The sequence below is a fragment of the Oncorhynchus mykiss genome, chromosome 2 (genome assembly GCF_057628025.1).
Source record: "Oncorhynchus mykiss isolate SJ-2025 chromosome 2, ASM5762802v1, whole genome shotgun sequence".
Classification (NCBI taxonomy): Eukaryota; Metazoa; Chordata; class Actinopteri; order Salmoniformes; family Salmonidae; genus Oncorhynchus; species Oncorhynchus mykiss.
In genome coordinates, this window is record NC_143023.1 from 58,474,494 (window position 1) to 58,500,564 (window position 26,071).

At 42.0% G+C, this 26,071-nt stretch overlaps 1 protein-coding gene across 6 annotated transcripts in view; it reads right to left on the minus strand.

Moving 5' to 3' along the window:
* Positions 1-5,602: 5,602 nt before the first annotated feature.
* LOC110492691 (ceramide kinase) overlaps positions 5,603-26,071 on the minus strand; it is a 33,875-nt gene continuing 13,406 nt past the window's right edge. Inside the window, exons 2-14 of one of the 6 annotated variants that reach the window (XM_036951892.2) lie at positions 20,776-20,820; positions 17,830-17,964; positions 17,579-17,701; positions 17,280-17,405; positions 16,516-16,582; positions 15,817-15,962; positions 14,276-14,350; positions 13,527-13,679; positions 13,328-13,433; positions 13,107-13,192; positions 12,789-12,994; positions 12,430-12,641; positions 5,603-11,095 (exon numbers count right to left, since the gene is read on the minus strand). In XM_036951892.2, the coding sequence (XP_036807787.2) occupies positions 11,008-11,095; positions 12,430-12,641; positions 12,789-12,994; positions 13,107-13,192; positions 13,328-13,433; positions 13,527-13,679; positions 14,276-14,350; positions 15,817-15,962; positions 16,516-16,582; positions 17,280-17,405; positions 17,579-17,701; positions 17,830-17,964; positions 20,776-20,820 (1,568 nt within the window). In that variant the 3' untranslated portion in view covers positions 5,603-11,007. Of the gene's footprint in view, positions 11,096-12,429; positions 12,642-12,788; positions 12,995-13,106; positions 13,434-13,526; positions 13,680-14,275; positions 14,351-15,816; positions 15,963-16,515; positions 16,583-17,279; positions 17,406-17,578; positions 17,702-17,829; positions 17,965-20,775; positions 20,821-26,071 lie in introns of those variants that run through there. The other 5 variants (XM_090203639.1, XM_036951888.2, XM_036951890.2 and 2 more) reach the window with 5 other exon arrangements.

The following is a 26,071-nucleotide window of genomic DNA, read 5'->3' on the forward strand; positions in this document are numbered from 1 at the left end:
AAATCGATTCGCTGTATTGAATACAGAGCTGTGGGCGTACTGTGTGGTGAGCAGGTTTAGATTTTATGGCAATGTTCCAATTCTCTGAAATGTTTTCTTACATGAAAGGACTGGAACTGTTTTTCCCATGTTTTTTTCCTTTCCCTTATTCGGTTGGTTTACAATGTTTCCTTTCCTGAAAAGGATCTTTGCTTGACTGATCTTTGCTTATAAACTGTCATGTTTTAGAGCTAGAGCTATACAACTGCAATACAAAAAATTGTTCTGAGAGTCCAAACTAATAGTTGAAATAGAATAAATAATGTAAACAGAAACATCTAGATACAGAAGACAAATTATAGAGGAAAACCCTGAAGCAGGGTGTAATTAATGTGCCATGGAATCAGCGCTTCCAAAATCTATTCCCAACTATTTTGCAACCTGTATGGCGCAGCTGTCAATTTTTGGGCCCTTGAATTAAAGTGGTATACTTTTTTATTTCACACAGTTTTCTTTAACCTATTTTGGTGTTTAATGTAGGGCTGACAGACAAGTTCCTTACCTTCTCCCTCTTCCACTTGCCTCTTCCATTTTTGTGGTAATGCTGCAATCTGTTTTTTGTCATTTTGGAAAGAGCCGACATTTCCATTTATTTGTGTTAGCTGCATGTGACATAACTCCACCAGTCCTATTCATGATATCATTAACAAAGATTTTTTTGTTTTAATTCCCCCCCTAAAATATTTATTTTCAGTTAATAAATATGTTTGAATTTACCCATATTTGTAATTTCTTAACTGGCGGATTAAACACAAATTGCAACCAGCTTTCTATGGCTTGTTTTAAAAATAACAATATTTTGGAGATTATTTAATTTTCAGATAACTGAAAGTGAGAGGTTATAATCTGAATAAAGGGAAAAGGGACATTTTTGAACACGGGGTGAGCCATTCTTACTAATATGCTGAAAACCAGTTTGGATTTAAGTACAACTTTTGTATGACTGAAGCCTTTAGTGAGAGGTTGGTTCAATGATTTAATATTTAATAATTTCAGCCCTTAGAAATCATATTCAATATATAAATAGGCCTGTTGAATTTTATCTGGCTTGCTGTTCCAAATAAAGTGGGATGTTTTTTACTCATATCATTAAAAAACAAGTTGTTTGGTGTAGGCAGGGCCATAAGTAAATAGGTAAACTGGAATACGACTAAATAATTTATCAGGGTGATTTATCCACAAATAGCAAGATCTTATATTTTTGCTAACTTTCTATTAAAATGTATTGGCGTGAGATCGTTTCTTTCTTTCGGGATATGAATACCGAGTATGTCCTCTTCACTGTCAGACCATTGCATTGGTGAACTACACAGTAATGTGGTACAGTACACTTGTAATCCAGAGAGGCTAGAGAAATTATCTAGATCCTCTGTGAGGCTGTGCAGGCATCCAAATTGCGGATTTAAAAGAAAACATGAGTCGTCAGCCAACAATGACCACTTTGTTTTTAAGCCCTGGATTTCTAGCCCCTTGATATTATTGTTGGAATTAATTTGAATAGCTAACATTTTGATGGCCATAATAAATAGATATGCCAATAGTGGACAACCTTGTTTCACTCCTTGACAGTTTAATACTTTTTGAGAAGTAGCCATTATTTACTATTTTACACCTGGGCAATACTCTTTGTCATGTCAGTCTGGGGCGGTCTCTGGGGCAGCAGCACTGAGATTGGCTGGTGGGTTGAGACCCACACATGAGGAAGAGATAGTGGCATTACCTGCATTTTTGTCATGATACCGTTTGCAACCTCGTAGATTGGTGTTTCCTGAAAACAGAGGGTTCTACTGATAATGGGATGTACGTGAGGTTCAGTATTGTAGCTGAGGGAGTTTTATTTCATTGCATTTCGAGATTCGAGGCTAAATGTTCACTGCTACAAATTCTATATATTTTTATAAAGTTTATTTCCAAAATGCTATATAGACACATTTTTCACATTTACTGTATGTTTTTTTTCATCTGAAATTAATGCTTATGTCCACTTCAGTGTCAGACCATTTTATTTATTTACACGATATTGTAAAAATGTCATTTTTGGGCAATCCATTTTTCATCTGAAATGAATGCTTATGAGTACCTTAATCTGTCTGTAAAATATTACTGTTCTCTGATTTTTTTATTGATATTTATTTTAGATATGATTATACAGTATACTATACTATACAATATATCCATTGTTTAGCTGGAATGGAAAGTGCTTATGCTGTGTTTTTTACAAACAGATCTCATATTACTGTATTGATAAAAAAAATACAAATTGATGTCACATGATTCATTTGCATAGTTCTTTAGTAAAACATGTATTTGTCACATTTGACTGTGTAAAACCTTGCAGTGCTACTTTTTTTTATATGAGAATGGGGTGGATATATAGCATTTTGCAACAACATTTGATTATTTGTCTCTCTGAAATGAAACCATCTAGTGATAGATTTCAAACAAACACATCTCTGTCATTTAACAACCCCATGCCATGATTAGATGTGGAAAAACACCAATCTCTTTCATAAAAAAAACATACAAAACTAATCATGATAATTTGCCAACATTTCTGAAAATTGATATATATAGCGTTTTGGTGAGAGTCAGAGAGCAGAGAGGAAATCTGTTTTTCATTGGCTGAGTGGCGAGAGGATGAGCTTTTGATTGGTCTGGGTTGAGAGGAGATGGAGAAAATGTATCTTTCATTGCTTGAGAGGAGAGACCCAAGGTCCGCTCTCCCTGCTACAAAGGCAGCCAACCCATGATCAATATGGTAATTTTCCCTGTTCACTGAACTCTCCCTCTTGCTCTCTCTTTCTCACACAAAATTATCCAATGATAATCCGTTAGGTGAATTGACCCCACTGTGTCATATAGCTTCTTCACAAGCATCTCTTCAGCAGAAGCAGACCCTTTAACAGTTTCAATGAGAAAAGGAGTATATGGCAGCACAGGCTTTTCATCAACACTGTTCCCAATGGATGAGCTCCCAAAAGAATCATGGATCCAGTCGATTAGACCCGCAGTGGGACACGACCCATTACAGATGCGTATGAGTATGTATGCTTAGTAGTATAATTTACAGGAAAGTGTGTGCGCGTGTGTAACAGCAAGCACTACTGGAATATCTTACAGCATATATCTTACAGCATCATTAGCTGTGCAATTCCATCTGCATTTAGTGGTGAAACAGTCCAGTTGCTAATTTCTCAGCCATAGCAGGAAGGTCGATTAGCATATCCTGGAAATATTTTCACTGAAGGGTCTATGTAAGGACAGTAAATGGCAGACAAATCTGTTTACTCTTATGTTCATGTTAGCATATGTTGATTTCTAGATAAACTCTGCATTGCAGTGGCTCAGTGGGTTGATAGTATGGAGAGATTAGTGATAGCAGCAGTTTCTCCATGTGGCCCCCATCAAGGCTGCCATGGAAGTGAAGTGCTGCTTTTTCATCTTGCTAAACAGCACCAAACACTGCAGTTTGGTTGGGATATCTTGCTCTCTCACCAGGCACACTCTGAATCTCGCCATGTATATTACTGTGAGTGAGGGCTCTATTCAACCTGTATCGTTGAAGCGTTACAGATTGCGCGCTAGAAATGTAAAGGTAATCTCAGATTGAGCACACATGTGCAGCACTTCTCGTGTTTGCGGTGCGGTCTCCGCTAACTCGGGAACATTCAATCATGCAGTTACACTTAACTTCGCAATACAGATTGAAGAGCGCTTTGTGTGGGGTTTGTGGAGAGGGTTATGCACACACAAACACACACATGCTTGTGTGTGTGACTATAGGTTGTGTGTGTGTAGTGTGTGAGATTGGAATCCACTTTGCAGATGCAACAACGAGTGGAAAACGACCCTGCTTCATTGTCATGCTGGTCCAGATAGTGCGTAATGTATGGCCGGTATCACAGCAGTGAGAAAAGACGGCGGCTGGGAAGGGTAGAGTAGAAATATCTCCCCATCATGCCAGGGGCAGTGGCATAAAAACGCTGTTGTAGCTTTATTTTTCTCCCTGCTGTCATTTTTATGTAACGAGCCCATAAAACCAGGTGGCGTCTCGTTTGTCTACTCCCTCACAAATGTGTTTTCGTCAACAAAATGGGGCGAGCGCTAGCGTTTGCTGTCATTAAAGGTCCAAGATATGAAGCACACTGGCTTTGAGTCCCATATCTGTATTGATAATAGAGCTGTGAGCCTCGGAGACAGGCCGCTAGCTTTCATCGATTTGGTAAAGCTCTGTATCCAGGTAATTTCCCTCCTAAGTGTGTTGACCTGCCATTTTAAATATATATATATTTTTTACTAACAAATTGCTTTTAATTTGTGGCACAAAATACCTTTATATTTGTTGTGATATAAACTGTAGCCTTTATCCTTTCTAACAGTAGCCTACATCACTTCCAATAGCAAGGGCTTATTGATTTCCCCTTGTTATGGAAGCTTCATTAAATGGCACGTGATACTAATTCTAAACGAGCAAATAAACCCCAAATGAATTAGGCACATACTGTAATACATTTCTCAGATATGGCCCAAATATAACTTGTGTTTTTCATTACACTTGCAGCAGAGGCTCAATTCAATTCTCAATCCCCGAGGACATCTAACCATAGAACCTGGTCAACAGCAGGGCATTGAGGTCCTGAACCCTCTCCGGTGAAATTCCCCTACATTGACTAACTCCACAGTCTTGCTTGACAGGGCATCTTTTTCCAGAGGCAGCTCAGTGAAAAAAAAGTCTCTCATTCTATTATGTAAAAGGTCCATGTCATCACCTTTCGACTGCCCTGGTCCCTCCACTTTATTAGGTTAGGCACCATTATTTTAATGCAGGTATCCATTTTCTCTCAAGTGTATTAAAGTTCCCTAACCTTTACTTCCTTCTGACCTTGTCAGTCAACTGGAATTTAATGAAGTTCAGTCAAAATGACAGGATTAGACAAATCTCTTCCGACCAAACAGCATTTCATATAGTTTAACATCAGTGATCACCTGCATTTCCAATGTATTTAAAATAAAGGAGCAGTATAACTTTTTGGGCGACCCAAACAAATTTGTGAGTTATTTAGATTAAGAAGCGGTAGATCTGTTCTATGTGCACAATTTCTATTCTTGCCGTTCTTAAGATTTGTTTTTGCGTCTCTTACTTTAGTTTTGTTCACCAGCTTCAAACAGCTGAAACAACAATATTTTTGGTTATGGAAAATACATTTCAGTGGTTTAGATGGTAAAATTATCTACACTATACTAGCTTATTTCGTCACAAGCTGAAATCAGGCAAACTAATTTTAGCAACCAGGAAATGGCAGAGCGATATCTGCAAAGTGCAATGTTAATAATCATAGGTTCCTGTGTGCGTTTGTGAATTAGCGGGATTTGATTATGCCTAATATTTCTAGTCTCCTTCAACCCCTTTGTGAAAGAGCCTATAATTCTGCTATGCAAAACGACCTCAAGCCTCTGACAATGTATTATTGCATCAGTGTTGGAAATGAATGTTCTGCAAACCGTCATTACATTGGCCGATTGCAGCAGGCATAACACAGTCAATAACATGTCCACACAATTATTCAGAGGTTTAAATACTCTTTATGTAGTAATTTCTTAGAATGTTCCACTTTCAACCGAAATAGACAGACCTCCACATCATTCTTCATATACTCAGCAAAAAAAGAAACATCCCTTTTTCAGGACCCTGTCTTTCAAATATAATTTGTAAAAATCCAAATAACTTCACATATCTTCATTATAAAGGGTTTAAACACTGTTTCCCATGCTTGTTCAATGAACCATAAACAATTAATGAACATGTACCTGTGGAAAGGTCGTTAAGACACTAACAGCTTACAGATGGTAGGCAATTAAGGTTATAGTTATGAAAACTTAGGAAACTAAAGAGGCCTTTCTACTGACCCTGAAAAACACCAAAAGAAAGATGCCCAGGGTCCCTGCTCATCTGCGTGAATGTGCCTTAGGCATGCTGCAAGGAGGCATGAGGACTGCAGATATGGCCAGGGCAATAAATTGCAATGTCCGTACTGTGAGACGCCTAAGACAGCACTACAGGGAGACAGGACGGACAGCTGATCGTCCTCGCAGTGCTAGACCACGTATAACAACATCTGCACAAACCCACTGTTGCTGGACCAGACAGGACTGCCAAAAACTGCTCTTCACTGACAAGTCGTGGTTTTGTCTCACCAGGGGCGATGGTCGGATTCATGTTTATCGTCAAAGGAATGAGCGTTACACCGAGGCCTGTACTCTGGAGTGGGATCGATTTGGAGGTGGAAAGTCCGTCATGGTCTGGGGCGGTGTGTCACAGCATCATCAAACTGAGCTTGTTGTCATTGCAGGCAATCTCAACGCTGTGCGTTACAGGGGAGACATCCTCCTCCCTCATGTGGTACCCTTCCTGCAGGCTCCTCCTGTCATGACAATGCCACCAGCCATACTGCTCGTTCTGTGCGTGATTTCCTGCAAGACAGGAATGTCAATGTTCTGCCATGGCCAGCGAAGAGCCCGGATCTCAATCCCATTGAGCACGTCTGGGACCTGTTGGATCGGAGGGTGAGGGTTAGGACCATTCCCCCTAGAAATGTCCTGGAACTTGCAGGTGCCTTGGTGGAAGAGTGGGGTAACATCTCACAGCAAGAACTGGCAAATCTGGTGCAGTCCATGAGGAGGAGATGCACTGCAGTACTTAATGCAGCTGGTGGCGACACCAGATACTGACTGTTACTTTTGATTTTTACCCCCCCCTTTGTTCAGGGACACATTATTCAATTTCTATTAGTCACATGTCTGTGGAACTTGTTCAGTTTATGTCTCAGTTGTTGAATCGTATGTTCATACAAATATTTACACATGTTAAGTTTTTTGAAAATAGCTTATTTTCTTTGCTGAGTTTACATATCTGTAACATCTTGAAACCTGCAAGATCACAGAGGGGGTTTCTGTTGTGCGCTTGTTTAGGGTTTTATTGGTAAAAACATACCAATAAATCAGGATATCAGTTGTAACCTAACGAGAGTGTGCTGTGTCATTACTCATGCACTGAACCCTTACAAGACAGAGTTGATCGGTGCTACGCAGTGCTGAGCCTCATGAAGCCTCCTCTGCCATGCTGTGGCTGCGTTTACGCTGCACTCCCCACAGAGGTGTATTGACACCACACACACACTCCTTAGGGATGACGACTAGGGCCCCACAATTTCTAGTGGAGTAATGGCCTCTCAGACACACGCACACTGCTCTCCCCTCCATAGGGGAGCCGCACTCTGCTACAGTCAGCACTCCTATAATGTAAAGTGGGTTGGCATAAATGAGGGGGGCACCTCCAAGATTAAGAATGCAGCATTAAGAGTGGCCCCGCTGATACAGAGAGTTTCTAATGGGCCTGGAAGTGAACCAAACTGAATGGGTGCCTAGTGCTGGTGGTGGGGTGGATGTCACAGTGGATGATGAATCAGCGTAATTCTGTTCTGCCGAGCTAAACCTAAAAGGAACTTGGATGGATGGACGACCATCTGCCTGATGGCTGCCTGGTGTACAATTCAGAGAGGAGAGTGCATGGTCAGAAAGGAATTGTGCAGCCAAGGAGGATGCCAAAGTAAAAATCACTGCACAATGAGTCTAAACCAAGCTACGTCACCGTAGCATACAGTAGAGACTCATATTTTGGTCAGATGGGGGAAAACAGCCTTGTAGTGTTTGCTAGTCACTGTTGTCACAGTACATTCATGTTCAGCAACTGCTACAATTGTCCTAGTCTGCAGCAGCAAGACCAGTGTGACAGTGCGGAGGACAGTGACACCCAGCATAGTATGTGCAGCACGGGATTATATGATATGCAGGGCACCCAACACCGTTTTCGGACAGCTTTTAAAAAAATAGTCATTTTAGCAGATGCTCTTATCCAGAGCGACTTACAGGGGAAATTATGGTTCCTTGCTCAAGAAAAAAAAAAAGATTTCTCAACTAGTCAGGGATTCGAACCAGAATCCTTTTTGGGAAACTCCACTCAAAAACAATATTTTAGTATTTGCTTCATTAGTACATTGTTTGATATAGTCCCAAAATGTTTTGACGCTAAATGCATCATATCGGCTGTATTTCTGTATTTTGAAAGTTATACATCTTGAAAACTTGATTGCTGACATGGAAAACATTGAGACAATATCAATCAATGGACTAATGAAACAAATGTCAATAGTTTTTGGGTGGAATTTCCCTTTAACTGCTATACCTCAGATATCAAGGAATCTAAACCTGGAATGACAATGCCGCAAATGGCAGAGATAGCTTGGTAAAATGTGCCTAAAGCCACTATTTCTATGGTAACAAGTCACACGTTTTAGCGCATACACTGTGTTGACGAGCTACATTGTTGATTTTTCAGCATCCCATGCGAATCTTGCCAGTCTAGACATTTTGTGAACCATTAGATTTGGTGATGGTTTGTTTCAATGTCACATTAAAGGACATTGTAGTGTTTTTATGTCTCTATTTTTTTACCCCAACCAGCGATTCACTTCCTCATCCTTGTTGTGCAGTACAGGAGCTCTGAGAAAGCTCCAAAAACACCCAAATAAGTCCTTTTAGAAACCGGAAAGCTCCTAGTATAGTGAGGTCTTTAGAATTTAAAACTGTTCATGGTGTGGAGAAATGCTGTATGGAAAAGATGACATGAACAACTTCTATTTTTAAAGATTTATTAGACAGACATATGGAGAGGGGAGACGGACACGTTCCTCTTAAGAGATTCGCAGAAAATCTACCACCAGAGGAGGGGTTGATTAGACTACACATTTGAAACATCTTAATCGCTTAAGGACACCATTGGCCAATTTTATGGCTCAAAGGCCCAGATACCAGTTACTAAGACCTGCTTTAGTGACTTATGGCCTTAATGAGGGTACCTAGAAGCCAACTGAATATAACGTTGCGGAAAAGTTTCGGAATGACAATTACATGTGTACAATATCTAAAGACCTGCATTACTATACTGAGAGCATTGTCATTTAAAAGACTACGTATTTGGAGCATTTCCTCATGTTTTCTTCAGAGCCCCCGTATTGCACAACGAGGATGAGGAAGTGAATCACTGTTTGGGGTCTCTCACAAACGTGAAATCGCAAACAAAAAAAAGTGTCTGGACCCTTCTATAACATACTATTTACATTCGAAATACAGATTTGTTTGTAAAAAATAATAATCTAACTTCTCCTTTAAAGGTAAGAGTCTGGCTGGTATCTGGTACCCCTAGAGCAGTGTTTCCCAACTCCTGTCCTGAAGTACCCCCAACAGCACACAATTTTGAACTTGATGGAAAAGCGGGCATAGCTCCATGCAACTTCTAGTGGTATTGCAAGCAAATATTGTTATTTTGGGGGAAATTGAGGTGTTTGATGCACAGGAATTCTAAGAATGTAGGCGAACAAAAACAAAACGTTGGTCTAATGACAACACGGATGCATTTGCCGTTGGTATGAAGATCGCGTAGCAGCATGTTGCCTAATATATTTAATTTAACTTTCATTATATACACCTAAATCATATTGCAGGACATCGCTCCTTTTCTGACGACTGCTTTATTCCCGCTACGCAACAAATATTAGGCTACCGTTTATCCATTACTCATTCAAAAGTAAATAGACCGGTAGCCTATATGACAGTATGGGTAGGCCACAGTATTGCTTTGTGACAGGAGCGAGACACAATAGCCTATTCATCTCAGAGCCTATACCAAGGCAGGAGATTGTGTTTCTATCTTCTATTGATAAACAAAATATTCAACAACAATTAGTATCTTACATAGAAGTGTGGGCTGTAGCATTTACTTTTAAATTGTTTGAATGGACAATCAATCGTGCAGTACACGTGGACAGTGTTTGGCACTCGCTATAGGAGGCATAGGTCACTGCAAAATATATATATAAAAAAAAAAAAAAAAAAAAACATTCTTCACGCACATCTACAGAATTGTGTCATACAGCAAATGTGGGAATTTTTGTTACCATAAAATGTGAATGGGGGGTGTTTTCCAAGTCAGGTTTTAGTGCTCGTTTACAAGCCCACAAATATAGTATGGTTTAACAATCACAACATGCGTATGTATATGTTGCGTGTGACAGTTTGATACATTTGTTGCGGAAATTCTAGAATCTCCACGTACCTCAGAACTAAGTAAGACATGTATGCACGGTTGATAAATGAGGCCCCTGGTTCAATTGTCAAGGGCTTGATGATTAGTTGACAAGTAGAATCAGTTGTGCTTGTTCGGGACCACAATAAAAATAATGTACTGCTGGGGGTACTTGAGGACTGGAGTTGGGAAACACTGCCCGAGAGAGTTCTCTGGTTCACCCAATATTCGATCATCAATACATATGTATTCAAATTCGTGCTGTAAAATAACTTCTAACAAGGCATTGCTTATAAGGTCAAAACGCATACGGCCTATTTGAAACAAAAGTGCAAGCAGCTAGCAAAATTCAAACATCCTCTAAATGTTTTCTCTAAATGAATAAATAAACTAAACGTAACAGTTATTCATAATTTGGAGCAGCATACATTGTAAAACGTGCAAAGAGGAGTTCTAAAAATGTTGAACAGCATGTTAATTGCTAGGTTAACATCGCTCGATTGAAAAAGGAGAGCGGAAAAGAGCTACATTCAATACCGCTTTAGTATTTTCATGATTTCTTCTTCAGTATAGTGGATGTGGATAGTGAACCTCTCTGTAAGTGTACCATCAACAGTACTCTTTGACCTGTGAACTTGTGACCTCTAAAATGTGGCAGACAAACAAAAATGGCCCCAGAAAACAGATGTCTGAAAGACCTCAAAGTACATCAGAAAAAGGTAGGGCACAGGGGTAAGGATATGACAGCAGTAGCCTTTGAAATGCAGTAGGACTGTTCCAGTGACTTTGATTGGGTAGGGCAACAGTGGGGGGGGGGGGGGGGGGATCTATACTGCACACGGGTTGGGAAGGTCCTCAAACACAGGCTGCTCTTCGATCCCTCGCGCAAACAGCTTGATCAACTGGCAGTGCACTCTGGAAGAACAGATGACAAAGAGATTGTTTTAAGCAAACAAAAGGCAGGAAATCAAATCAAATGTTGATTTTCTGCACTGCACTTTCAGAAGTGGGTTACAGTGCATTCGGAAAGTATTCAGACCCGTTCACTTTTTCCACATTTTGTTACGCTACAGCCTTATTCTAAAATGTATTAAATAGTTTCCCCCCCATATTAATCTACACACACTACCCCATAATGATAAAGCGAAAATTGCTATTTTCAGGTCTCTCCAGAGATGTTCGATCGGGTTCAAGTCCGGGCTCTGGCTGGGCCACTCAGGGACACCCAGACGCTTGTCCTGAGGAAACTCCTGCATTGTCTTGGCTGTGTGCTTAGGGTCGTTGTCCAAATGGAAGGTGAACCTTTACCCCAGTCTGAGCGCTCTGGAGCAGGTTTTCATCAAGGATCTTTCCCTCGATCCTGACTAGTCTCCCAGTCCCTGCCGCTGAAAGAAATCCCCACAACATGATTCTGCCACCACCATGCTTCACTGTAGGGAGGGTGGCAGGTTACTTACAGACTTGACGCTTGGCATTCAGGCCAAAGAGTTCAATCTTGGTTTCATCAGACCAGAGAATCTTGTTTCTCATGGTCTGAGTCCTTTAGGTGCCTTTTGGCAAACTCCAAGCAGGCTGTCATGTTCCTTTTACTGAGGAGTGGCTTCAGTCTGTCCACTCTACCATAAATGCATGAATGGTGGAGTGCTGCAGAGATGGTTGTCCCACTGGAAGATTCTCCCATCTCCACAGAGGAACTCTGGAGCTCTGTCAGTGACCATCAGGTTATTGGTCACCTCCCTGACCAAGGCCCTTCTCCCCCGATTGCTCAGTTTGGCTGGGTGGGTCTTGGTGGTTCCAAACTTCTTCCATTTAAGAATGGAGGTCACTGTGTTCTTGGGGACCTTCAATGATGCAGACATTTTTTGGTATCCTTCCCCCGACACAATACGGTCTCTGCGTTCTACGGACAATTCTTTCGACCTCATGGCTTGGTTTTTGCTCTGACATGCAATGTCAACTGTGGAACCTTATATAGACAGGTGTGTGCCTTTCCAAATAATTTACCGTAGGTGGACTCCAATCAAGTTGTACAAACATCTCAAGAATGACAAATGGAAATTTTTGGTTCAGATTTTGTCATGACTTGTCATGAATTTGCAAACATTTCTAAAAACCTATTTTTGCTTTGTCATGATGGGTTATTAGAATAAGGCTGTAATGTAACAAAATGTGGAAAAAGTGAAGGGGTCTGAATACTTTCCGAATGCACTGTATATTTGCACAACAGTTTATAGGGAGTGGTTACTCACCCGACTTCAATGGCAGCATGAGGGAGGATCTCGCCGTCACAGTTCCAGCTGCTGTAGGCAGGGCTACAGCTGCAGGCCGGGTGGTCTCGGCAGATCTGGCTGAAGAGCTTCTTGCCATTCTCCCGCAGGTCCAACTCGGAGTCACTCTGGCAGTAGCGCGGGGTGAAGCGGAAGCGCCGCACACGGTGCACTTCTACAAAGGTCATGTCAAACTGAAGGGAAAAGAGACAGAAGTGAGAAAATCAACTCCCTGAAACAGGGAATTGAAACACATCTCATGCAAACACTCCTATGGACCCGGGTTGGAGTAGCCATAAAAAACATGACATCATTGCAGTAGCCCCACCCAGTGTGGTTACCTGGTCGTATTTGCTGGTGTGGCGTAGCAGGTGGCGCAGGAAGTTGAATCGAGAGCACTTGCGTACGAGGATGAGATCAGTGGTGCCGTCAGCGAGGTGGGCAGCGGGGGACAGGCCCTTGGGGCTACGGGGACAGGCACAGCTCATACTGGCCGCGTTGATGGCCAGGAACTTCCCTCTGATCACCCGCCACCCCCCTTTGTATTCTGGGAGCAGAAATAGAGGTTGGTGCTTTTGAAGTACATGTATTGTGGTTTTTGTAGAGACCCATGGTGCGTTGGCTTGAGGTCAGATGGGTGTTCAGGCAGAAACACTTACCACTGTCTGGAACATCTGGATCAGTCTCGCAAATCTCTGGGGCATCCTCGGAATACAGCTGTCCGTTGTGTTGGCATATGAAGCACCTGGAACTCAGGGATGGAGTGAGGCTAGTCAAATCTAGATGATATTTACAGAGACAAACATGTGGATATAATACTAAACTACACAATTGGTTGTGGATATTATTGGACAGGTTGCATTTGTACAGTAGTACATACCCAGCTCTACACCTGGTCTTGTCTCGTGGAGTTCCCAATATGTCCGTTGCTGGTAGAAAAGACACAGTCCCTTCATAGTAGTGATGTGTGAGAAACGTCTTAAAACCTGCACAAACAATGGCATACAATATCATTAGCAACAGTCTACCGCAACAGTATTAAAAGTTTCCTAAGTGTTAAAGCTACTCTTCTGACCTACCTGAAAAGTCGTATCTGGCTGGTCCCATCCATCGTTTCCTTTCGCTGTCTGCCAGCACGTCGCCATAGAAACCGTACCCAAGCAGGGACACAGAGTACCTCAGGAATGTGTTGTTGTGATGGACTGAGCACACGTCCATTGCCTGGGCATCTCCTGTGAAGAGATCACCCCCCACCCCCAAGTCTAGTATGAGTAATCCTCCACAGATGTGTGTAGTACAGTGTCCTACACAGGTGTGATGGATTTGTGTACTTTTACTATAAAACATACACACCAGTGGAGGCTGGTGGGTAGAGTTATAGGACCAGCTTATTGTAATGGCTGGAATGGAATAAATGGAACAAAGTCAAACATGTGGTTTCCATATTGTAAATGAGCCTGTCCTCCTATAGCTCCTCCCAACAGCCTCTACTGATACAACCCACCCACATGCGCTCAAACTCACATACATGCCTACACACACCTCCAGCAGTTTCCTCTCATCTCAAAACCATTGAATAAGTAGGTCACCTGCTGACACTTGTTGGTCAGCTGAGTGTGTGGTAGGGTTAGCATAGAAGTAACAAATGTGACAAACATTTCTATGCACAATAGAGTCCTGGGGAATTACCTGGAACGGTGATAAAAGGTGGCTTATGCTACTTATCGGTGCATCGTAAGCATTTTAGTGCCACTTCCTTTAGAGTCACTTTTAAAGGCACTTTAATGGGAAGTGCTGCTAGTATTTCAATATGGACAACTGCACTCACCCACTATGATGTGTAAGGCCGAGGTCACAGGGTCGTTGATGCCTACAGTTGCATAGCAGATGCAGTCCGTTGAACCTGGATAACACACACAAACAACGGAACCTTATGTTTCTGACTACACAGAAAAAAAGAAAGAGAACTCTGCGGTGTGTGAGCATGCAGGACAGAAAAGTGGAACGCGGAAATCAGCACACAGGTAAGATACTGTAGTGTACATAAAATGGAACTCATCGTTGACGTATTCGTTTGTAAACAGACAACACAGTCAGGTCAAAAACTGTGACACGATAAGATGGGACATCTTGTCAACATCAGTTATTGATAGCTTATGACGTGATCATTGCCAGGGCCGGTCCTGGCCGTTCTGCTGCCCTAGATGAGACAAAAATAATTGCTTCCCCTGCAAGAATAGTCCTAGTAAGCAAAATGACGTTAAAAATATGTCTAAAATACGTATTCTTCCAGACATGGAAGGTAGGTTCAAGTTAGATTCTGAATGAAAAGGTGAAATTTTTTATTTTCCAGACAATGAAATCAGGTTAATTTTCATTTCTGAATGAAATGTGAAAATATGTAATTTATAGACGTCTATGTTTAGGCCAAAATCTGAACCAAAAATCAACGTCTATGGACGTGTAAATCAAGGCCGGTCGGGACTGAAAAAAAAAAAAAAAAAAAGAAGTCCAAAAGGTGTCAGCATCGTTCTGTGCTTACTGATGTATAGCCTACAACAGGGATGGGCAACTACAGTCCTCAGGGGCAGGAGTGGTGTCACTTTTTGCCCATCCCTAGTCAACACAGCTGGTGAAACTAATTGCATTCTAAACTGAAGATTATGATTAGTTGATTATTGGTGTCAGTTGTGTTATCTGGGGCAAAAGTATGACACAATCAGGCCCCAGAGGATTTGTTGCCCATCCCTGGCCTAGTGTCGCTTGAAATACAATTTACGTGGTAGGCCTACAGTTTGTAAAACACCGAAAGAAATAGAAGGCCGGACCACAAAAAAAAACGCTGGCGTCAGTCAGTGCTTACTGGGGCGTTGTCTACCATGTCAGCCCACAATGGAATGTCCATCCATGTGGTAAGCCTGTTATCTCCAGCCTGTAGGCTACAGAAAAAGCCACGTACTATATCCGCTACATAATTGATGTTATATCCTTTTTTTGACAGAATGTTGGTGGAGTGCCGCAGCAATGCATCTCTCCAACAGCACCCTGGCGAGGCAAGCTGGGAAAGGACAAGATAAATATTTTGCATCCCTGCCTTTGACAAAGCGGGCACTACTTATCATAGGGCAGCATCAGCACTCACCTAAAAAGCAAACATGCCACTGGTTGAGAGAAATTGTCATTTCTGGGCAAAATTCTGAGCGGTTTTATTTGTTGTTGTAGGTGCATCTTGGTCAGTTTGGCTCAGAAAATGTCACCCGTGTCAATCTGCCACCATAGGCAGCCGTCTAATGCTGCCTAATGAGCGGGCCGGCCCTGATCATTGCGGTGTCAAAATAGTGGTATGTGTGCGAGTGTGTATGCTCTAACCTGCGGGTATAATGCCGATGCGCAGAGTACAGGGTACCAGCTTCTCCTCCGGGCTGTTCTGGTCCACGCCGTTGTCCCTCTGGGTCCGGGAGACCAGGCCGTGAACCATTTCACTGAACATGCCGTCCCCGCCCACACACACCACTCTGCATAGAGGTCAAAGGTCAGGTCGCACACAGAGGTCAAAACAACAGCACTAATGTTTTTGTTTACTGTTTGAGAGGAAGAATATACTGGGCCTGGGGTGGTTTTTAGTTCAACTCTGAATATGACTGATGTTTGGGCTGAAAACCAGAATACAAAGAGGGGCTTCCCAAACAAGGACATTGAGAACCCCGCAAACATCTAGTTAGGGTTTTATTTAACATTAGGATGACCACATCCCAAAAACATTCAGCTAATGTTTTAGTTTATTTCAGAAAATGTTAAAACATTTAACATTTGCACAACATATGTAAAACCACCACAGAACGTTCCCTTTAATTAAGTTTCCAGGTAACGTACCAGGTAACAAAAGGTTTCCTGGGAAAGTTCTTGCAACATCAGGCAAATATTTTTATACAAACATTGTATAATCAGCATCACAACTGGACAGTTTTTGTGTTATTATAACCTTTGGGGGCAACCTAATGAATGTTCTGGGAACATTCACAGAACCAAATTTTGGTTTGCTGGGAAATGTCTCAATCCATGACTCACCCATCATATTTCTTCAACTCAGCCTCTGTCCTCAGGTGGTCCCTGGCATGATTGGCATGCTCTGTAACTATGACAACCAATGACAAGGAAAGCGTTAGACATCTCAGCATGCTTTACATTTTTCATTCAAGTGCTTCCTGTAGATAGGATACACTTGAAAAGTTAGGATTTTAAATTAATATATTGAACAGGTTTACAATCGACTAGATGATATCACTTGACGGTTTCATAATTTGCACTATAATCTGCAATATTTTGGATTTTGGGAGTAATCCTTCACTAGCTTGGAGCAATATATTGAATAAGCATTTTCCATAAATAATTCTAGCCACAAAGCAGCAATTTACCTTCTCTAACCATTATAACAATGTGTAGCTAAAGGAATAGTTTGTTTTCATGATTTCGTACCCATTTTAGATTTATATATATTTTTTTAAATGCTCAACTATTAATATCTTGATATCAACCCAAGCTTCTATATTGTTGAAAATACAATTGGTCATAATTTGTGACAATGAAATTATGATGTCCACAATGGTTCTCCAGTCTGAGAAGTAAAACGAATGTAAAGTAATCCAGTATTCATTGACCATCATCCTATCCATTAAGGGACATGGCTGATGGATGGCGGCCGTAAATTATGTCACAATCATGTGCGGCTTGAGAGAGCTTTTGCCCATTTGCCTACAGTGAGAAATGTGACTTGGCCCATAAAGACTCCATCTTTTATTAAAGCATGTTTAATGTTGTTGGCAGGAACTCACCAATCACGTGCGTGGAGATGGAGGCAAGGGTGAAGAGAGGGGCGATTTTCTGCTCGTAAATACGCTCGCCTTGCTGCTTGCCCCCATAGGGGTTGATGTACACCAGCAAATGCTTGGGTCTGCTGGCTGAAAAAAGTCAAGCGAAAGATGTTACTGGGTTTTCCAGAGAGAAGGGCATAACAGTACCGACTGAGGCCCATACTCATTTCTGAGTTAGCCTCGCAACTAGACTTCACAAAGCATATTCAGTGACCGTAACAGTGTACACTGAATAGAGTCAGTAATAAAATCAGCCATACTCAGTGCTGTCAGCTGCTCTCTGATGGTCTGGACCCACTGCTGACACAGCGCCCCCTCTAGGCAGTGAAAGGTGACGTCACTACACCGCCAGCGGTGCTGCCACGCTCTCTCCACGTAGGACACTGTGGCAGGGGGACACAAAGGCGGTGACGGGAGAGAGGCTTAACAGAACATAGGATTTACTATGCAGTGTCATCTACCATATCGAATCCAATATCTGTAGATTGCTCAAGATCGTCAACATTCTTACCTGTGAATGCATATGGATAGGCCTCGGTCGATTTCTGAGGCATTTTCTGCCACCTGCCGTCATCTTTCGTCCCGCTGTCCACGTCGAGCTCCCTGACTGCTAGGATCTCAGACACTGACACACCGTGACTGGTACCTGTTGAACACACACCAAATCAATCCGTCACAATGTGGTAGGAACCAGTGATATACCCTTTATAAATGTAATTCTTAGAGAAAGGGAAAAGCACACAGATAACTGTGTGCCAGGATAATCTATTTAAGCCTTTTTTTACCATCCCAGCCAAACAAACTGGTCAGGCTGTATCAATTACAGCTTGGATAGCTCTATTCTAATACAGTTTAATGGGTTGAAATGGGAGCTTTAATGGACTAATTAACAGTTTGATTTCAACATTAGGGTGGAGCTAGTGTTGGGCCGAGAAGGCAGGGAGTGGAAGAGCCATTAGTCTTGTATGTCTGACGACCATCATAGGAAACACTATTGATGGATAATAACACAGCAGATGAGATTATTTGAAGGCAGATTAGATCTTTCCCTATAGTCCAAACAATACCATAGTTAGCACAATGCCTACATTAATGGTGCCTCTTATTACCAGTTTATGGCCCTTTCCTGCATCATTATTATCATGATCCGAGTCTACATTCATTTGACTTTGTGCCCACTGCCCAGCTCAGTTCTAGAACAGTATAGGAAATCAGAAACATTAATGACCTCTGAGTGACTTCTATGTTCATTAATGCACTCCATAAAATGGCCTGTTTGTGGCACAACGGAGGCCATAAGAGTTCCATTATAATAAAAATACAGTTCATTTATGCCTGCATACCACAACCCAACTAGCTGAAATCGAATGTCGTTTGTGTGCTGAATGAAGTCACTTTTCAGCTATCACGACCTGTTTATGACATGTCACTACGATGTCATTGTCATTTAGTCTTTGATGAAAGTCTCCCATTGCCAGAAGTGACAAAAAAAACATTGGCTGAGTAGTGTAAATAAGAGGCCCCTACAGGAGAGGGATGGTGCAGTGACTTGGTTCAACAGGCCGCGAGGCACTATCCGTGTACCTTTACACACAAACCTGAGGACACGGATTATGTGACAAGAGGCACGGAGGGAGAGGGGGTTTTGGAGAGGTTGTAGTGTGAGGAAGAATTAAATACACATGAGTATGGCGAGACTTCAAAAATCCTGAAGCCAATGTCATACAACATTCATGGAAGAGATACGTGCACAGGTGTCAAGTTAGGATTCAGGCCAGGGTGCTAAGGCACAGACCGAAGCGACAGGGCATGACTCAAGTCACTTTTTATGTGTATGGGTTTTTCTTGGCACAAACTCAAGGTCACGAGCATAAAACTGATCTGGTTAATGATTACCTCAAAGAGAGACTCAGTTGATGGTGCTAATCCTGACAATGTCTCCCAGGACCTAACTGAGAAACACAGCGCAGAGGGATGGGCAACGAAAACAACAAGCTCGGAAACAGTCACCAGAAAGCAATTAAAATTAGGAAATCTGGGAATGGTAATTCAACTTTTGGACTTCTTGAAGAATATAATGTATAAATGACTAACGAATTTAGTTCAACTTTTTGTAAGCAAATTGTAAACAAACTGTATAGCTTCAAAACATGGTTTAAACTATACTTTTGATCTCATGGGTGGTCGGTCTTTGCATCCATAACTCCAGCCCCAACCCTCAGCTGTTTTCCAAAACAGTGTTAATGAAAATGAAACAATAGGAACCATTTCTGTCTGGGCCTAGACACACAGCAGTGCATGTATGTATGAATCACTGGGATGATGTCCATTCAATTACATAACTTATCCACTGAGGGTGCAAAAGCCTCAGTGAAATCTCACACTGTTGCACAATGGGATGAAAATGCTACACAGTAGCAGGAGGCAAGAGCAATACAATTGTGGAATGACATGATAAATATCAGTTTATATTAGCACGAGAGAGACAGAGCTCTAATAAGAACAAAGGATAATTCCCTCTAAAAATTTTACTGCTGTGGTTCACGGGCCATGAGGGTGCCAGTAACGTAATGCCGGAGAGACACTAAGTATCACATTGGTCACGTTGCAATGCACAGCCTATTCACATTTAATGATGAAGCAAAGTGGCAACAGGACACAGGAGTGTCATTGTTCTGTTTGCTACAGGTTGTTAACAACAGATGGCTCTCCTACCCCGGTGGAGGTACGGAGAGCCCAAATGAAAACCATACATCCACTGTGATGAGTCAGCAAATTGTAGGTGTTAGTTAAACACACAAGACGGAAAGCACCTGATCATTTTTATGTCATGAGCATTAAAACACATAGACTTTACACCCCCCCCCCCCCCTAAGCAATTAGGTCAGAGAACATTTTATGTTCACAAGGTTCCCCCTTTTTCAAACAAACGTGTTGCAGAGAACATGGTTCATCACGCCAATTTTCTTTAGATATTGTACCAACACATCTCCCTAGGACTTCCTTGACCACACGTTTTGTACATTCTTATCAAGGTTGTGAACGTACTGAGGCATTTATGATGTGGGTGTGTGATTCCCTGTGGGAACATCACTGTTGACTGAGGGCAAGACATAACAGCACACTCCACTACAGCTAGGACCACTAGTCACCACGACACAAGCAGCTAACTGTATTTGATGTAGGCCTACATAGGCTAAATAGGAAGTAAGGGACCTTTTTGCAATGACTTTGAAGTCATACTCGTCAAGCTGAACTTCAAAATCCAGCCTGAATCAGGAGACCTCTAATCATAGCAAATGTTTTTAATTTCATCTCGCCAACTTCTCTGTCTTCTAAATCTGATCTGATCTAGTGGAACCCCATCAAACACAGCTGGCAAAAGTACTTCAAACTACTCACTCTAGCGAACACATGTCACCCAATTCTTTGACCACATTGTGGTAAGTGCTCCTACCTGACTCTCCTTTGTCTCTGCGCAGAAACTTAGGAAAACAGAAACCTGTAAGGGGAACAGTGTTATTGTGGTTGGTTGCACCAAGATGAGCAAATACTTGATATTTAAAATTTTCCAGCCTGGAATAGGGATTGTTTTTTTTTGCAAAATAAAATTTTCAGAACATCCTGCATTGGCTTGCTTTACAATTCAACCAGGGGAGTTCAAAGTTAAGTAAGCGTTTTTTCCTCAGTAAACCACAACAATGGCACCACAATGAATTAATTGAAGGTCAAGATGCAGCAGATTTTGTTACTGAAGTCAGTAGTGGGTTCGAGGTATAGAGCCAGCATTTGATTAAGCAATCTCTACTCCAAGATAAGGTCTTGTGTCATTCGATCCCTTTCAGCTAGAGAATGGAAAAAAAATAATCCTATGAGAAATGCGTAGAAATGCATTTACCCTTTAGGCCTTTTGTGAAAAAAAGTTATTTTTATCAAAGACTTCATTCCCCTTCATCTGGAAAGATGATCATTTCAATAACGCCCTTTGTGATTGCTCATTTTCAGGCGTTATGTCCTTGAAACATCCAGATATCTCTGAATTTGATGCTCTTTTTACAGCTCCTGAAATGAATAGGCTCGACTCCAAAGCCCATCCATTGTGAAATAAATGGAGAGACCTTTGACAGCCTCAAGATGTAAGATGGCAGATAGAAGGCATCCAAAGAACTAACACGATACGGGGAGGCTACTAGTCGATCTCTACACAGATCTGGTGCCTTCAGAAAGTATTCACACACCCCTGGACTTCTTCCACATTGTTGTGTTTCAAGCTAAATTTAAAATGGATTAATTTGAGATTGTGCCTAGGCCAGTGACACACAATACTCCATGTCAAAGTGGAATTATGTTTATACCTTTTTTACATTTTTACAAATGAACTACAAATGAGTCAATAAGTATTCAACACCTTTATGGCAAGTCTAATAAATACGTTCAGGAGTAGAAATGTGCTTAACAAGTCACATAATAAGTTGCAGGCACTCACTCTGTGTGCAATAAGTGTTTAACATTTGAATGATTACCTAATCTCTGTACCCCACACATACAGTTATCTGTAAGGTCCCTCAGTCGAGCAGATTCAACCACAAAGACCAGAAACGTTTTGCAAAGAAGGGGACCCATTGGTAGATCATTAAAAAAAGCAGACATTGAATATCCCTTTGAGCAAGGTGAAGTTATTAATTACACTTTGGATGGTGTATCAATACACCCAGTCACTACAAAGATAGAGGCAGCCTTCCTAACTCAGTTGCCAGAGAGGAAGGAAACCGCTCAGGGATTTCACCATAAAGCCAATGGTGACGTTAAAACAATTAGAGTTTAATGGCTGTGATAGGGGAAAACTGATGATGGATCAACAACATTGTAGTTACTCCACAACACTAACCTAAACGACAGAGTGAAAAGAAGGAAGCCTGCACAGAATGAAAATATTCCAAAACACACATCCTGTTTGCAACATGGCACTAAAGTAAAACCACAAAAAATGTGGCAAAGACATTAACTTTATGTCCTAAATACAAAGTGTTATGATTGGGGCAAATCCAACAACACACCACTGAGTACAACCCTTCATATTTTCAAGCATGGTGGTGGTTGAATCATGTTATGGGTATGCTTGTCATTGGCAAGGATTAGGGAGGTTTCCTTGGATAAAAATAAACAAAATAAAGCTAAGCACAGCCAGTTTCCTAGTGGAAAACCTGGTTAAGTCTACTTTCCAGACAAATTCACCTTTATGCAAGACAATAACAAAAAACACTAGGCCAAATATACACTGCCTTACCAAGATGACATTAAACATTCATGAGTGGCCTATTTTTGACTTAAAAGACTTAAAATGTCTGTCTAGCAATGATCAACAACTCATTTGACAGAGCTTAAAGAATTTTAAAAACAATAATATGCAAATATTATACAATCTAGGTGTGCAAAGCTCTTAATAAGATACTTACCCAGAAAGAGTCACAGGTGTAATCGATGCCAAAAGTGATTTTAACATGTACTGACTCCAGGGTGTGAATACTTATGGAAATTAGATATCTGTTTACATTGTCAATAAATGTGTAACAATTTCTAAAAACATGTTTTCACTTTGTCATTATGGACTATTCAGAGTAGATGGGTGAGACAAAATAAATATGAAATAAATGTTGAATTCAGGCTGAACAACTTAATGTGGAATAGGTAATCGGGTATGAATACTTTCTGAAGGCACTGTGTATCTTCCACATAAGAAGCCATTACATAAGTATTACAGGATAAAGTGTGTAACTATGATAACTTACTTGCTTTAACAGATAAGATGGCACCAAAGAGGATGGCTGACAATTTACATGCACCTAACCAATTGTGCTATTTTGTTTAGTTTTTGTGTTGTTTGTAACTTATTGTTTTACTTATTTTGTACATAATGTTGCTGCTACTGTCTCTTATGATCGAAATAACTTCTGGAAATCAGAACAGCGATTACTCACCACGAACTGGAAGAAACCTTTTCCTTTAACGAGTCCGACGAGAAGGATATACTGCTCTCCCGGGAACAGGTGCAAATCCCCATTTTTTGTGAAGAAAAGAGGACGCAGATTGGGCAGCTTTCTGAGAATCCGTAGGCGAGCGAGTAAACATTAAGAACTGTAATATCTTATGTTTCACCGAGCCGTGGCTGAACGACGACTCTGATAATATTTAGCTGGCGGGATTTTCCATGCACCGGCAGAAGAGAGAAGTTACGTCAGGTAAGACGAGGGGTGGGGGTGTATGTCTTTTTGTCAGTAATAGCTGGGGCGCGATGTCTAATATTAAAGAAGTCTTGAGGTATTGCTCGCCTGAGGTAGAGTACCTTATGATAAGCTGTAGACCACACTATATACCAAGAGAGTTCTCATCTATATTATTCGTAGCCATCTATTTACCACCACAAAACAAAGCTGGCACTAAGACCACTCTCAACCAACTCTATAAGGCCATAAGTAAACAAGTTAATGCTCTCCCAGAAGTGGCGCTCCCAGTGGCCGAGGACTTTAATGCAGGTAAACAAATCAGTTTTACCAAATTTTTACCAGCATGTCACATGTGCAACCAGAGGACAAAAAAAACTCTAGACCACCTTTACTCCACATACAGAGATGCATACAAAGCTCTCCCCCACCCACCATTTGGCAAATCTGACCATAATTCTATCCTCCGGATTCTTGCTTACAAGCGAAAAGATAAAACAGGAAGTACCAGTGACTTGCTCAATACGGAAGTGGTCAGATGATGCTACAGGACTGTTTTGCTTCCAGACTGGAATATGTTCTGGGATTCATACCACCTCAGTCACCATGCTTCAATAAGTGCATCAACGATGTCTTCCCCACAGTGACCGTATTTACATATCCCAACCAGAAGCCATGGATTACAGGCAACGTCTGCATCGATCTAAAGGCTAGAGCTGCCACTTTCAAGGAGCATGACACTAATCCGGATGCTTATAAGAAATCCTTCTATGCCCTCAGACGAACCATCAAACAAGCAAAGCGTCAATACAGGATTAAGATTGAATCCTACTATACCGGCTCTGATGCTCGACGAATGTGGCAGGGCTTGAAAACGATTACAGACTACAAAGGGAAACCCAGACACGAGCTGCCCAGTGACGCAAGCCTACCAGACGAGCTAAATGTCTTTTATGCTCGCTTCGAGGCAAGCAACACTGAAGCATGTACGAGAGCACCAGCTGTTCTGGATGACTGTGTGATAACGCTCTCGGTAGCCGATGTGAGCAAGACCTTATAACACGTCAACATTCACAAAGCCGTGGGGCCAGATGGATTACCAGGACATGTACTCAAAGCATGCGAGGACCAACTGGCAAGTATCTTCACTGACATTTTCAACCTCTCCCTGACTGAATCTGTAATACCTACATGTTTCAAGTAGACACCATAGTCTCTGTGTCCAAGGAAGCGAAGGTAACCTGCCTAAATGATTACTGCCCTGTAGCACCCACGTCTGTAGCCATGAAGTGCTTTGAAAGGCTGGTCATGGCCTACATCAACACCAGCCTCCCGGATACCCTAGACCCACTCCAATTCACATACCGCCCCAACAGATCCACAGATGAAGCAATCTCAATCGTACACCACACTACCCTTTCCCACTTGGACAAAAGGAACACCTATGTCAGAATGCTGTTCATTGACTACAGCTCAGCGTACAACACCATAGTGCCCTCAAAGCTCATCACTAAGCTAAGGACCTGGGACTAAACACCTCCCTCTGTAACTGGATCCTTAACTTCCTGACGGGCCACACTCAGGTGTTAAGGGTTGGCAACAACACATCTGCCAAGCTGATTCTCAAGGTCCGTCAGGGGTGTGTACTTAGTCCCCTTCTGTACTCCCTGTTCACCCACAACTGCGTGGCCAAACACGACTCCAACACCATCATTAAGTTTGCTGACAACACAACAGTGGTAGGCCTGACCACTGACAACGATGAGACAGCCTATAGGGAGGAGGTCAGAGAACTGACAGTGTGGTGCCAGGACAACAACCTCTCCCTCAATGTGAGCAAGACAAAGGAGCTGATCGTGGACTATAGGAAAAGGCGGGCCCAACAGGCCCCCATTAACATTGACGGGGCTGTAGTGGAACGGGTCGAGAGTTTCAAGTTCCTTGGTGTCCACATCACAAACAAACTATCATGGTCTAAACATATCAAGACAGTCGTGAAGAGGGCACGACAAAACCTTTTCCCCGTCAGGAGACTGAAAAGATTTAGCATTTGTCCCCAGATTCTCAAAAAGTTCTACAGCTGCACCAGCGAGAGCATCCTGACCGGTTGCAGAGGGTAGAGCGTACAGCCCAGTATATCACTGGGGCCAAGCTTCCTGCAATACAGGCCCTCTATACCAGGCGGTGTCAGAGGAAAGCCCATAAAACTGTCAGAGACTCCAGTCACCCAAGTCATAGACTTTTCTCTGCTACCGCACAGCAAGAGGTACCAGAACGCCAAATCTAGGACCAAAAGGGTCCTTAACAGCTTCTACCCCCAAGCCATAAGACTGCTGAACAATTAACCAAATGGCCACCGGACTATTACACTGACGCCCCCCCCCCCCCATTTGTTTTGTACACTGCTGCTACTCGCTGTTCATTATCTATGCATAGTCACTTCACCCCTACCTACATGTACAAATTACCTCAACTAACCTGTACCCCCGCACACTGACTCGGTACCGGTACCCCCTGTATATAGCCTCGTTA